The sequence below is a fragment of the Podarcis raffonei genome, chromosome 3 (genome assembly GCF_027172205.1).
Source record: "Podarcis raffonei isolate rPodRaf1 chromosome 3, rPodRaf1.pri, whole genome shotgun sequence".
NCBI classification, from domain to species: Eukaryota; Metazoa; Chordata; class Lepidosauria; order Squamata; family Lacertidae; genus Podarcis; species Podarcis raffonei.
In genome coordinates, this window is record NC_070604.1 from 10,755,094 (window position 1) to 10,770,271 (window position 15,178).

The window sequence follows — 15,178 nt, forward strand, 5'->3', positions numbered from 1 at the left end:
GCATTTAGTCCTTTTGCCGTCTGGTGCTGCCAAACTGGCCATTCTAAGTATCATTTTCATTTTCTTTTAAAAACCAAACTTACTTTGACTTCCTCTCTTCGCGACTATCTCGTGTGGCCCTTTCTTCCCGGATGTCTTCTCGCTTGTCTCTGCGTTCTTCTCTTCCTCTCTCCTTGTCCTCCCACTCTCTCTGGCGCTCCCTTTCCTTCTCTCTTTCACGCCCTCTCTCTCGTTCACGCTCTCGTTCCCTTTCCCTTTCTCGCTCCCGTTCTCGCTCCCTCTCTCTTTCCCTTTCCCTCTCCCTTTCTCTGTCGTGATCCCTGTCCCGTTCCCTGTCTTTGTTATCCCTTTCTCTCTCGCGTTCTCGCTCACGGGCACGTTCACGTTCAGCTTCCCTCTCGCGCTCCCTTTCTCGCTCGCGTTCGCGCTCCCTCTCCCTCTCCCTCTGTCTTTCATCTCTTCGGTCTTCACCCCTATCTCCCCTTCGCTCTTCTAATCGTTCATCACGTTCGACGTCATCGTTCCTTCCCTGGTGTCGTACTGGCGAGCTTGGTCTCGGATCTGAAATGATAAAACAGGTTTCGTTTCCCTGCATAAACAGAAAGACAAGACTTCAACATCCAGCTAGTTTGTGCATTCCTGCAGAAGGGAAGCTCCAGCGCATGAGTCTGGTAGGCTTCCCCACTGGACACATAAGGGAGCTTTGGCCAAGCCAAAAGCGCCCTACATCTGCCCTACACCTGACATGGGATTTGCAGGCACCACTGATCAGCCAAATGGTGGTGCTTCTAATACTTTGGGCTTCTAATATTGGCCCAAGTTACCAAACTAGTTAACAACTAATATGTTTGCTGAAGTAGAAGGACCACAGTCAGTCCATTTCCTTCCTCCCCCCCCCAAATGTTTTATTAACAATTTTCAAGATAAAATATAGTGAAAATCAACTAGTCTACAGAATAAGAATATTTAAAAAGCCAAAAGATAAAAAAGCAAGAGGAAAGAAGAAAAAAATACCTGTAAGGCCCTTCAGCATATTTCTATCATGTATACCCTGTCATTTATCCACATTTATCCCTTCACGGCCTAGGACCCTCGTACCTACGGGACCGCCTCTCCCGGTATGCCCCAAGGAGGACCTTAAGGCCCATAAATAGCAACACCCTAGAGGTCCCAGGCCCTAAGGAAGTTAGATTAGCTTCAACCAGAGCCAGGGCCTTCTCAACACTGGCTCCGGCCTGGTGCAACGCTCTGCCTCATGAGACCAGGGCCCTGCAGGGTCTGATTTCTTTTCGCAGGGCCTCTAAGACAGAATTGTTGTGCCTGGCCTTTGGCTTGGAGCCAATTTGATTCCCTCCCCCTCTTTCTTTTTTCTTTTTCCTTTCTCCTCCTGTGATGAGGCTGCATTTTAATATTTTCATGTTTTAGTATTTTCATGCTGTATTTTAATCTTGTTTTTAAGTTGTATTCATTCCACTTGTTTTTATTATTGCTTGTTAGCCGCTCTGAGCCCGGCCTTGGCTGGGGAGGGCGGGGTATAAATTATTATTACTATTACTATTATACAGAGGTGATAGACCCTTCCACCTGGGACCCTACTTCTTCTCCCAGTCTCTCACCCTGGGGAGACCCTTTCTACCTGCCTTTCTTTCATGCAGGGAGCCCATTTCCCTCTTTATTCAATTGTTAACAGTCACTCTCCCCGCTGCATAACTGTCCTTAGGAAACTGTTCTGCTTCAGCTCCTACTTACTGATACAAGTATAAACAGCGCCTACCTCTCTCTCTGTTGTCGCGCTTGTCCCTTTCCCCGTGCCTTCTTTCAAAGGAAGAATCCCTCGTGTGTTCACGGTTTTCGTAGCGATCCCTGTCGGGATAACTGCTCCGAGATTCCCAGCTGTCGTGGTAGCTGCTGCTGGTGTTGTGGCTGTCGACCTGAGATCCCCTTGCTCCTCGACTACCTAATGAAAACAGACATGTAGAAAAGCACAGGGAGATGGCCTGCTGCCGTGCTGAAAGGTTACAGGATCGCTAAAACCTTTTTTGTAATCTAAAAATGTTTGTAATTCGTTTTGACTTAAAAATACATGTATGGTGAGAGCCAGTGTTGTGCCGGCGGACTCAGCAGTTACTTCCCCTTCCTCTCCTTGCACTGTAGCCTCCTGTGACTCTCTAAATATGCTGCACTGTCTTGTAAGCCTCTGAAATGGATCTGGAGTCCGGGACAGGAGAGGAGGGAGGAGACGACAGAGCAAGCCTATTTACATGAGCGGAAGTCTGCTGCACAAATGAGACAACCTTGTTGAGTTTCGCTACCAGGCTGTTATTTTCTCAGAAGGTACACTAGTGAATTAAAATTGTATCCCCTAAACTTGATGGTTTACCTGCTGGGTAAAAAATCTGTTGTGAAAGGGTGCAATCACGTGAAGCAGAGGTGGAAGGGATCGGAGTGGCGATGTAGAAAAATACAGTCTAACATTAGATCTCTTAACACATAAAAGCAAATGCTTATTAAAAAGGCAACAATCAAGTGGATTTCTACCTTCCCATCTGCTCCTTAGTATTTCATAACTCTTTGGAATACCCACAAGGTTGCAGATAAATTAAACAGGATGGTGTCTGTAGTTCGTAAGTGGGGCAGAAGGCCGCCAGGATTTTAATGGTGAAAGGAGATTTAGTGAAGGTAAACAGTTCAACTTTAATGAAATTTGCCTCTGAATCATGCAACAAAAACCCAGCATTTCATTTATTATACCTTTGTCCGATAATTCGGGTCCTCTTCCTCTACTTCTTCCAGAGGTTCTAGATTCATTTCTACTCTCACTTCTCGAGTCTGTCCTCGTTTCGGAACGAGAGCTCTCTTCCCTGCCATGGGTTCTTCCATAGCTACGTGATTCCTCCAAATACTGCTCTTCCTTTTTATGGGAGTCTCGGCACTCGCGGTCTCTGTAGTCATGGGTGTCCCGTGCAGAACGCAGGTCTCTCTGATCGCGACCTTCTTTATTGTCTCTGCTACAGCCCCTCGTGTCCCGTGAGTCCCGAATATCTCGAGATTCTCTTAAATCCCTACGGTCTCTGTTATCCCTGGTTTCCCTTCGGTCCCGCCCGTCCCGCCCATCCCTCGATTCTCGATCGTCTCTGTGATCCCGGGGAGTGCTCTGTTCTTGGTCGTAGTCACGTTCCTCTCGAGTGTCTCTCTCTCGTCCCCTTTTTCCTCTCGTCTCTGAAAGTGAATTTAGCACACCTGCAGTCAATTGCACAAACAGTTCTCATATTAAACTGCAATCTGTTAAAACTACAAGAAACGCTGGAAGCAGAGTAACATTTTTAAAGGGTGATGGTGGTCCCCATCCAATGCCTATGCTTCTTAAACGAAAAGTCACACAAACTCTCTCCCTCTCTTTTGGAGGGGGCTAATGTGTATTTTGTTCAATACTCCAGGCAAAGCTTGATATATATATATCTAATGCAATCAATCAAGCTGTTGTGGCAAAGCACATTTTAAACATATTTAAAAACAAAAAATACTGCATTCCATCTCCCTTATCCTGCAACACACTGAGCTCTGCTCACAGCAATTTTACATTATGGTTTCCAAAGATTGCTGATTTGTGCAAAGTTTTGTTTTTGTTTTATCATTTTGCACTCATCCTGCTTCTCTTCTGCCATTCTACTCTTGTGCCACTTCAGAGAAGTCATTCTGAATCTGCTCAGGCTTTCACCAATGTGACGAATTTAGACCCATCAGCCTCCTATCTTTAACCAGTTATCAATAATAAAAAAGTGCTTTCCATTTATGGCATTCCTACTGAATTCCACAGGAGTTTTTGTATAGTCAAGAGTTGCCAAAGGCTTTTGAAAAATCAGGGTATACAATGTTCACTGCTCACACGGTTGTTAACACCCTCAAATAATTCTAGAAAGGTGATGAGCAGTAACTTCCCTTTGCAGCAGCATATTCGTTTTCTTCCCCAGCAAGCTCTTTTATTCTAAAAGCTTTACTAATGGTTTATTATTAACTCCCGGGACAGGAGTTAGATCAACATCCCCATTAACTTTTCTCAATAAGCTTGATGATGCTAGTAATGCTGTCTTTCGTAGTTAATACAGCAGCCAGCAATTCAATATTTGAGTTTAACAACTCTTGGGAGAAATAATGCCTGGCCTCTTGTAACTTTAAAAAATTGTTCTTACAGACTACAAATAAAAAGTTTGCTTTCATTCTTATCCCTATTCATACCATCCCTCCTTTCGTGGCGTCGATCGTGTGACTGTGAAATCCGTTCACGATCGTGTGACTGTGAAATCCGTTCACGATCATGCCGGCTTCTCTCCCGGACTGGTGAACGATGCCTTGAAGGGGTCTGTTTTTGCTGAGAAGGTGAGGTTCGGTGAGGATAAGGAGACGAGGAACGGCCTACAGGTGGGGAAGCGGTCCTTTTGTAAGAGGGAGAAGGAGTTCTTTTGTGACGTGGCGAAGGAGAACGTCTCTGAATGGAGGAACCTGACTGAGATGAGGAAGAGTGATGTCTTGAGGACACAGGAGAATGGTGCTGAGTTGGTGGTGAGGCAGACCTGCAGATATAGAAATCGGGGGAAAATCTGTGGAATGAACATCCTGAGCCTTATACAGTGGTATCTTGGGTTACATATGCTTCAGGTTACAGACTCCGCTAACCCAGAAATAGTACCTCGGGTTAAGAACTTTGCTGCAGGATGAAAACAGAAATCGTGCTCCGGCAGTGCGGCGGCAGCAGGAGGCCCCATTAGCTAAAGTGGTGCTTCAGGTTAAGAACAGTTTCAGGTTAAGAACGGACCTCCGGAACGAATTAAGTACTTAACCCGAGGTACAACACTTTTTCAACTGATGAAAATGAATCCAATACAACTAGCCTAAATTTACAAAATATTTCTCTCAGATCACAAAATAATATTTACATATAATTTCGTAACAATGCTGCCAATTTGCAATTAGCTTATACTGTGACCAAAATGATAATGTTGCGGACTCAGAAAGGCAAGTAATTTTCTGACAATCATTTTATGCAATATATAATAACATCAATGTGAGGTCCAAAGACAACCATAGTATGTAACAATATGATTTCAGATGTGATGTTCTACTTTGATCCTGAGTAACATGACCAATAATGCAGAGACCTAGGGTATATCACTTTAAGCTGCTAGCTTTTTGCTAAAATCACAGCTGATGCATTCAGACAGCTTGCATTCTCCAAGTATAGATATATGTTCCAGATAGGGACTGCAGTGGAACCTCGGTTTTCAAGCGTCTCAGAAGCCGAAGCTTCGGCTTTCGAACACCGCCAACCCAGAAGTAATTGCTTACGTTTTTGAATGCGCCTCAGAAGTCAAACAGCTTCCGAGGCGTGTTTCTCCATTTTCTCAATGGATTCTGAGAACTGTCCATTGAGCCTCCATTGTCGAACGTTTTGGAAGTCGAACGGTCTTCCGGAATGGATTACATTCGACAACCGAGGTACCACTGTATTTTTAATTCTGTCTAGCAATGAGTCTACATGAGAAACAAATTGCAGGCTTCTATCTGGAATGGAGTTAATATAACAATTATGGAGTACAGTTAATGTCTAAGCGGGTGAGATGACGCTCCATTTTCAGACCTTTTCAGAAGCGTTTGACTAGTCTCAGGCTATTATTGGTGTAGTAATCCCATGGCTTTTTCTCACAAGAGCTCTCAACAACTTATGTATAGATCCTAAATGGTTTTACCACCTGGGGAGTTCACAGAGCCAGAACTTGCATACCTTTGGCAACAAAACTGAGCATGTGTGTATCAAATCACACCAACCAATATTGTCGCTAACATGGAAATCAGCCTAACTAGCTATTGAGGGAAGTAGGACAAAGGACCTTCCACACCCCATGTTATAGCAAAAACTTTTTAGATATCATTTTTTCAGGCTTTTCTGCAAAATGGGGTGTCTTGGAATGTTTTGAGTATCAAATGTACCACACACTGTGTGTTAACAACCATTTTGTTGTACATTTAACGCCCCACATATGAAGATACATATATGTGTTATTTCTAGACTGTTAACCAGGGTTGAATTTTTTCTAGATTTCAGGTTTCTAGACAGTGTATAGGTATCAATTTTAATATCAATCATCAAGAGTGAGTCAATCCTAAGCACCTTCACACATTATTATACAAAGCTACCACTCTGCAAGCAGAGATGTATGTTCCTAGTTGCCACAGGATTTCCCCACAATCCCCAGTTGAAATATAAATCATATATGTGAAAAAGCGGTGGAACGCCTGAGCCCCAGGATTCCAATCTGTTTGGTGGCTTGGGCAGTAAAAGGTAAACATGTCCCAGGTTTAGCAGATGTAAAAGTGTCCCATTTTCAGTAATCAGAGTATCTTGGGCTACACAAGTTCGGTATTTCAACAAACATATCTACATAAGTAATTATTCTACCTGCAAGATGGCGAAATGGAATGTTTATGGCTGCTGGATTTAGCTGGAGCCCAAGATGTCTGTCTTCTCCTTGTGGTAGGAGAATATTCTCTTGAAGGAGAAGAATTACTACCAGACTGTTCTTCTGGACTAGGCGAACGTCTCTGTCTATGAGAACTTTCTGAGGGATCTCTGAGGAATATACAAACAGCAATAGGTACATGGTATCAACAACAACATCACCTTGACATCACCTTGCCAACAAAGGTCCGTATAGTTAAAGCTACGGTTTTCCCAGTAGTGATGTATGGAAGTGAGAGCTGGACCATCAAGAAGGCTGATCGCCGAAGAATTGATGCTTTTGAATTATGGTGCTGGAGGAGACTCTCGAGAGTCCAATGGACTGCAAGAAGATCAAACCTCTCCATTCTTAAGGAAATCAGCCCTGAGTGCTCACTGGAAGGACAGATCCTGAAGCTGAGGCTCCAATACTTTGGCCACCTCATGAGAAGAGAAGACTCCCTGGAAAAGACCCTGGTGCTGGGAAAGATGGAGGGCACAAGGAGAAGGGGACGACAGAGACGAGATGGTTGGATAGTGTTTTCGAGGTTACCAGCATGAGTTTGACCAAACTGTGGGAGGCAGTGGAAGACAGGAGTGCCTGGCGTGCTCTGGTCCAGGGGGTCACGAAGAGTCGGACACGACTAAATGACTAAACAACAACAACATCATCATCATCAACAACAACAGCGACATGGAGACTGCTTGCGGCTTTGGTCAGCATGTCTTTGGCTAGAGATTAACCTGCACCCTTCTCAGAGCTTTTTGCAGTCCTTCGATAATGCACTGGTGAGAGCTGTTAGACCTGGCAGGTGAGTTGCTATCCAGTTTGGGGGATGGCGGTACTAAGTAGCTGTTGGCAACCTCCTGAAAATGGTCTCCCTCTGAGGTCCTCCCAAGTTCCACTATGCCAGCCACCTGTGGGCCACCCAAGGTTTAATGTCATCAGTACAGCGATGTCCTAGCTGATGAGACCAAGGTCTGGTATTCCTGCTGCTCTCTCAAAGCTTGGCAGCCATGGGAGATGATGATCTAATTACAGCAAAAAAGGTCATCAAACAAAGATTGGAGGAGGTTGATTTGCAACAAAATCTTACTACAGGTGGAGGTACATGTTCCCCGATAAATCAGGGCATTACATTTATGTCCCAGATACCTCGATATCTGTCTACCTTATCGGTTGCGTCGCATAGATTCGCTTTTGTTAGAGCCAGATTTAATGTGTTCCCCTCAAATGTGCTGAGCAATAGATTTTCTAACGGTAAAACCTCTGTTTTATGCGCATGTGACAGCAAATCAATAGAATCTCTTTATCATATCTTGTTTAATTGTCCTTTATATATTGTTCCCCGATCAAGGATTCTGAGTTCAATCATCTTGGAAACTGTTACTAAACCACCTGAATCACATCTAGCCTATTTACTCCAGGACATTGACTCTTATAGAACATTACAGATTGCCAGATTCCTGAATTCAGTTCTTTCATATAAAAGACTTCATGGAATGCTGCATGACTATTAAAAATCTAGTAAACTCTATCCACCATCTTTATATTCAAGGCCACAATATGGTACATCTAGAGATTGTATGTAACGTGAAGGAGATTATGCGTTGAAATATTTTAGTTGATATTTTAGAATGTAAAATGCTATTTTATTTATTGATTGGTTTTACCTTGTGGGCTTATAGCCGAATAAAGTATTATCAATCTATCAAGTGAAGCTCAATTCCCATCCAACTATAAATAAAGAAGGGAACCAGGAAGAAATGCCATATGTGCTGCAAATGGTCATCACTTAGCTAAGGTGGGCCCTGCTGAAGACTGCCTTCCATTTCTGGATTTCAGGTGTTGTTTTCTCACTTTCAGATCGCAACAAGTAAGTTCCAAAACTTGTAGTGTATCATGTGATCAGGAAAAGGTAAAGAGACTACAAATCAAAAGCCTTAAGTGGTGGCAAGCTGGACATAAGCCCTTGAGTGTTTAGTGGTCCATGAATTACAGATGTAGCAAAATGAGACAAACAACTATACACAAACATTAAAAATACCTTTGTTTCTCTTTTTTCTCTTTATTGTGTCTTTCAAAGTCACGGCCTCTCTCTTTCACCTCCCTTGGCTTCTCTTCTAACCGCTCTTTTGCTTTGTGTTTCTCCTTATGTTTCTTTCCTTGTGCCGTGTCTTCTTGTATTGGCGGTGGAGGACTAGGCGTACGAGGACCTTTCTTTTTACTGTGGTTAGTTTTGGAACTCCTAAAACAGGTTGAGGAAACAAGTGTTGGAAGGGTTAATCGGTGTGCCTTTAATCACAAAATGCTACCTGAACTAGAGCTGCACTCCAAAAGGCGGGCTGGTGTGGAGGACTAACTGTGCCCCTGAAGGACCAGGTGTGCAGCCTGGGAGTCATTTTGGACTCACAGCTATCCATGGAGGCGCAGATCAATTCTGTATCCAGGGCAGCTTTCTACCAGCTCCACCCGGTACGCAGGTTGAGACCCTATCTGCCTGTGGATTGTCTTGCCAGAGTGGTGCATGCTCTGGTTATCTCCCGCTTGGACTACTGCAATGTGCTCTGCATGGGGATACCTTTGAAGGTGACCCGGAAACTACAACTAATCCAGAATGCGGCAGCTAGACTGATGACTGGGGGCGGCCGCCGAGACCACATAACACCGGTCTTGAAAGACCTACATTGGCTCCCAGTACGTTTCCGAGCACAATTCAAAGTGTTGGTGTTGACCTTTAAAGCCCTAAACGGCCTCGGCCCAGTATACCTGAAGGAGCGTCTCCACCCCCATCATTCTGCCCGGACACTGAGGTCCTTCTAGCGGTTCCCTCATTGCGAGAAGCAAAGCTACAGGGAACCAGGCAGAGGGCCTTCTCGGCAGTGGCGCCCGCCCTGTGGAACGCCCTCCCACCAGATGTCAAAGAGATAAACAACTACCTGACATTCAGAAGACATCTTAAGGCAGCCCTGTTCAGGGAAGTTTTTAATGTGTGACATCTTAGTTTATTTTTGGTCTTTGTGGAAGCTGCCCAGAGTGGTGGGGAAACCCAGCCAGATGGGCGGGGTACAAATAATAAATTATTATTATTATTATTATTATTATTATTATTATTATTATTATTACCTAAAGTTTCAAAGCAACTACAACCACCACCATATATTCTCACTCCAAGTCTGCCGTAGCCATTGAAAGGGAAGACTGCTGCTCACAATGTGGTTGCCATGCAGATGCCTCATGCAACCGGATCTGCATGATGGTTGCTCTACAGCAAGAGCCGTTTCTCAGCATCAACTTGCTACACGTGATTGAGGCTAATCCATCTGGTGAATCTGAGCACACCAAAGCTTGTCCAGGGCCACCAAGAGGTTGCTACAGTTGCACAGAGCTGCACTGCTATTGCAGCTAAAAATTGAGCAAAAATGTCATTGGGTCCCCTAATAATGTAAACTGATATCGAGTGATTGTTCCTTTACTGAAGGTACATATTCAAATTGGAACAGAATCAAGTACAGTGGTACCTCCGGTTGCAAACGGGATCCGTTCCGGAGATCCTGCTGCATCCCAAGGAATCTGCAACCGAAGGACTGCTTCTGCACATGCGCGCAGCGCAAAAAAGCGCTTTTGCGCATGCGCACACGGCGAAACCTGGAAAAATACTTCTGGGTTTGCCGCCAACGCATCCTGAAGTTTACATATCCAGAGGGATACATAAGCGGAGGTACGACTGTACAGAGCAACCAAGTATTATTCCAAAGAAAAACCCCAGAAAGCATACCAGATTTGATTTAATAATAATAATAATAATAATAATAATAATAATAATAATAAATTTTATATCCCACCCATCTGGCTGGGTTTCCCCAGCCACTCTGGGCAGCTTACAACATATATAAAAACACAACAAAACATCCAACTTAAAAAAAACCCAAAATATCCTATACAACCAACAAACAAACCAACAAAAACCAATAATAACAGAAACCAATAAATCAACAGAATCCAATAATGATAACAAAAAATAATAAAGTTTACAGTTATACTCAATTAAAATAACCGCCAAATAACCGCCTACCCCAACTAAACATTTAACCAATACCAACCCAACAAAAACAAAACAGGAACCAAAATTAGAACCATTGAAAACATTTGAAAACATTTTAGACAGTTGCCCCAACCCAAGAGTTGACTATTTACATTTCATCATTGTTCAAAAAGATCATAAAGCAGATTAAAATACACAAACATCAATCCATTAGATTACATAATTATCCCGTGTCGTCTCTAATGTTTTGATTTTAATTTCCAACATTTCTTTCCTTTGAAGCCAAGAGAAATTATTTTATTTTTACGAATAATTTTACATTTATTTTTCATGAACTGTTTAAACAACAGTTGACATGAAACTTGGTTTTGTTACTTCATCCTTGGTTAAGAACAGTGAAACGACCATTTAAAATGCTGAGAGAAATATCAACCCACTGAGAATCTGCAGGGAGACCTGTTTGCCACCTTGCAAGCAGAAAGGTTAGAGGTGGCCAAGTTGCTTTAAGCATGCTTTGGTTGGTGCAGACAATGAAAATCACACTTTGCGAATGCAAAGATGGTTCTGTAGCTTGGTTTGCAGTCAACCTGAATTATGGCCGAGATACCTAGGAATAATTCTTAACTTTGGATAAAGAAAATGAACTATGCTTGCATGTTACGTCAGCAAAAGGTCATCCCATCCTATCCACAACATTTACAACAATTCAAGGTATTTATTACTGCAGATGTTATTTGAAGCGTCACAAATTTCAAATGACATAAATGTTATTTATTCATGTCATAAAAATTATCTATGCAAAGCACTTTTTCTCTAATACTCAAGGAGCTCTGGCTAAGATGAACAACCAGCACCATCCATCCCCTTAAACAAATTTTAGGCCACACCACCACTCAAGGAATAACACACATTTTCTTTTACCAAACATGCATATATACTAACCTCTGTTGCTCCAAGAGGGGTGAAGAAACTGCAGAAGTCTTTTTCTCCCTCTTAGCGGTTGAGGAGGAAGATTTGGGGCTTGATCGCAGTTTTGGAGATTTGCTAGATTTTCTGGGTGAAGGTGAGGATAATTTTGACCCAACAGCCTCTGGAGAAATCTTAACAAAGGGAAACAATAAATGTGTTAATGCCCCAATTTGCTTTACACTGCTACGAGTCCAGCAACAAAAAGTCGCAATGTGGAATGCTTATGTTCAGATTTTCTGCTCCATTTCTTTCTTTCCTCTTCCAGCCAGGCTGTGTTCAGCAAACTTTGGGGTTTAATCTGCAAATACCTTCCTCTTGGGTGGGACGCAGGTGGTGCTGTGGGTTAAACCACAGAGCCTAGGACTTGCCGATCAGAAGGTCAGCGGTTTGAATCCCTGCGATGGGGTGAGCTCCTGTTGCTCGGTCCCTGCTCCTGCCAACCTAGCAATTCGAAAGCACGTCAAAGTGCAAGTAGATAAATAGGTACCGCTCTGGTGGGAAGGTAAACGGCGCTTCCGTGCGCTGCTCTGGTTCGCCAGAAGCGGCTTAGTCATGCTGGCCACATGACCCGGAAGCTGTACGCCGGCTCCCTCGGCCAGTAAAGCGAGATGAGCGCTGCAACCCCAGAGTCGGTCACGACTGGACCTAATGGTCAGGGGTCCCTTTACCCTTTACCTTCCTCTTGTTTATGGTGGGTGTTAGTTTGGGCTACAGGCACTTCATAAACTTATTTGGTATTGGGTCCACAAAGCAGGGCTGGGCAACTTGTGGTATTCTAGATATTGCTGCACTATATCCCCCATCGTCCCTGACAACCAACCAAGCTGGCTAGCGCTGATGTTTCTTGAAATCCAACATCAAGGGCCTCAGGTTCCCCACTGCTAATCTAGATCACCCCCAACTACTGGTTTAACAAAGAGAGCTCTGTGTGTGGTCTGACTGCACCTCATTTCACTCATGTTCCAGTGCGGAGTGCTTGCGGCTCCAGCCACTCAATTTCATTCATCCTCCACTGCCCCATCAAAGAATCAGTCAGTATTCCATGTTCATTAAGTATCTCATTCACCATTTGCCAGTTTTCTTCAACTTTTCTTCATTTCCCTCCCACCCTTCTTATTTCGAGTAGGAATGGCCACATCTGTGCTCAATCCCAGCTGTATTGAATTATCATTGTCTCTACAGATGTCTCTGGGCATTTCACGCCGTCATCCCTATGGACATTTAAAAACAGCTTCTCAGTGTGAACTAGAAGTGATGTACCCAGGCAGAGAGGTGGTTCTTTATGTATACGTAACTGTTTCTGTCTTCCAAGTCTGTCTTCCAATTCCTGTCCCTTCTAGTTTCCTGCACTCCCTCAATCTCTCAACAACATGCCATTGTTTTGTGCCCCCATCCCTTTTGAGTTCCTTCCACTAAATAGTCTTTTGTACTTCTGTCTCAGGGTTACTCCAACTCTGATACTTGCTCTCTTGCTCACAAGTGCTGTGGTTTTGGCTACGTAAGCACAGATACAAAGACAACTTGATTGGGATATACACGCATGTTGTGAAGACGTTTATCAAAGTACTGCTGAAGGTTGAGATCACGGAAATCATTCAAAATTATTTTTAGTATCAATTATCAATTTTCCACCCTTCAGTCTAAGAACCAAGGGTGAGTTACAGCATTAAAGCACAATATTAAAAACAATTTAATAAAAATGAAGTACGAAATGACAAAAAGGATAAAGAGTGGTGCACTGGTTGCTAATTTGCTACCAGGCCAAATTCAAGGTGTTACTATTAGTAGATAAGGGACGCAGGTGGCGCTGTGGGTTAAACCACAGAGCCTAGGACTTGCCAATCAGAAGGGCGGCGGTTCGAATCCCTGCAACGGGGTGAGCTCTTGTTGCTCGGTCCCTGCTCCTGCCAACTAATCAGTTTGAAAGCACGTCAAAGTGGAAGTAGATAAATAGGTACCGCTCCGGTGGGAAGGTAAACAGCATTTCTGTGCGCTGCTCTGGTTAGCCAGAAGCGGCATAGTCATGCTGGCCACATGACCCAGAAGCTGTATGCTGGCTCCCTCGGCCAATAAAGTGAGATGAGCGCCGCAACCCCAGAGTCAGTCACGACTGGATCCAATGGTTAGGGTCCTTATTAGTAGATAAAGCCCTGAACAACTTGGTTTAATTTACGAAAACTGCCTTACCCCATATGGGCTCACTCAACCACTTTGATTGGCAGAACTACTAACAGGTGCCACGCAAAACCCGCTCCTATTTGGTGCCTGCTAAAAAATTTTTTTTGACATGTCTACCCTGATGTCTAGAAAGTTGATATGAGCCTTAATCTGTTTTTAGTCTATTTTTCTAGCTTTTCAAATGTCTTATACTATTATTATTACTTAGAGATAATTTTATTGTTTTTTTGAAAACTGCTTTGACGTTTTTCTTTACGTTCAAGTGTTTTATAAATTTTATGAAATAACTAAAACCAAATTGTTGTGACTCCACATTTATTTGTGGAGCTGAAAGGAAGCTCAAGAGCACGTGGCGCACAGTGTATGCCATTATAAGAAACAGATGCGTCACTAACTACTGTTATCCTGAAGGCTTGTTCAAATCTTAATTCTTAAACTTTCATTGGCTGTGTGGTGTTTTATTTTTGAGATACAAACCTCCTTTTTAATCACTATCTCTTCCCTTTTCTCCATGTTTTCTTCTTCAAGCTTCATTAACTCTCTCTGGATCTTCTGACGCTTCATTTCCAAAGAAAGCTCGTGGTCATAATCGTAGTTAACGTCTCCGTTATCAGAATCTTAATTTATTAAAGCAAACAAAAGAAGTCAGTGAAATGGTATCCTTGACGTTCTCTATATTAAAAACATGTCAACTATAGGATGACTGTAATTTGATGCAATCTTGGGTCCCCGGCTGTTGTTGGACTACAACATCCCTGACTACTGGTCCTGCTAACTAGGGATGGTGGGAGATATAGTCCAACATCAGCCAGGGAACCAAGTTGAGGAACACTGATTTAATGGATAAGGATATTAGGGTTCAGGGTGATCAACGTAGCATTACTAGGAATCAGGAAGACACTGATTTTTAGATCTGAAATTATTCAGTGATGTCAGTGGCCTAAACTATGTTACCCTGAAAGGTACAGTGGTACCTCGGGTTTCATATGCTTCAGGTTACATACGCTTCAGGTTACAGACTCCACTAACCCAGAAATAGTACCTCGGGTTAAGAACTTTGCTTCAGGATGAGAACAGAAACTGTGCTCCGGCGGTGTGGCGGCAGCAGGAGGCCCCATTAGCTAAAGTGGTGCTTCAGCTTAAGAACAGTTTCAGGTTAAGAACGGACCTCTGGAACAAATTTAGTACTTAAGCCAAGGTACCACTGTAATTCTTTAAATTACCTATTTTTAAATAATGCTTTTCCCAAAGAGTTCCGGGTGGCATAACTGGTTATTCATCTCACTTTTATCCTATGAACAACACTTGTCTTAGTCTAACTCAAGGAGATTTAGACAGGGGAAAAGATGGGCAGAAAAATGTGCTATCACCAATGCTTCTCCACTCCATCAGAACTGCTTTTTCCTGTGCTAAAGGGACCGTTCGACTATTATTAAATGCTCCTTTATATAATACATGGTCTGATCGTTCTGAAAGCCTTATTGTTACATTC

General features: G+C 43.2%; 1 protein-coding gene across 7 annotated transcripts in view; it reads right to left on the reverse strand.

Moving 5' to 3' along the window:
• Positions 1-15,178, reverse strand: part of ZC3H13 (zinc finger CCCH-type containing 13) — a 50,276-nt gene that overhangs the window by 9,827 nt on the left and 25,271 nt on the right. For 6 of the 7 annotated variants that reach the window (XM_053380493.1, XM_053380488.1, XM_053380487.1 and 3 more), the window contains 8 exons: positions 14,164-14,303; positions 11,482-11,639; positions 8,542-8,742; positions 6,455-6,625; positions 4,237-4,571; positions 2,752-3,219; positions 1,775-1,957; positions 84-561 (listed from right to left, as the gene is read on the reverse strand). In XM_053380493.1, the coding sequence (XP_053236468.1) occupies positions 84-561; positions 1,775-1,957; positions 2,752-3,219; positions 4,237-4,571; positions 6,455-6,625; positions 8,542-8,742; positions 11,482-11,639; positions 14,164-14,303 (2,134 nt within the window). The remainder of the gene's footprint in view (positions 1-83; positions 562-1,774; positions 1,958-2,751; positions 3,220-4,236; positions 4,572-6,454; positions 6,626-8,541; positions 8,743-11,481; positions 11,640-14,163; positions 14,304-15,178) is intronic. The other variant, XM_053380489.1, reaches the window with a different exon arrangement.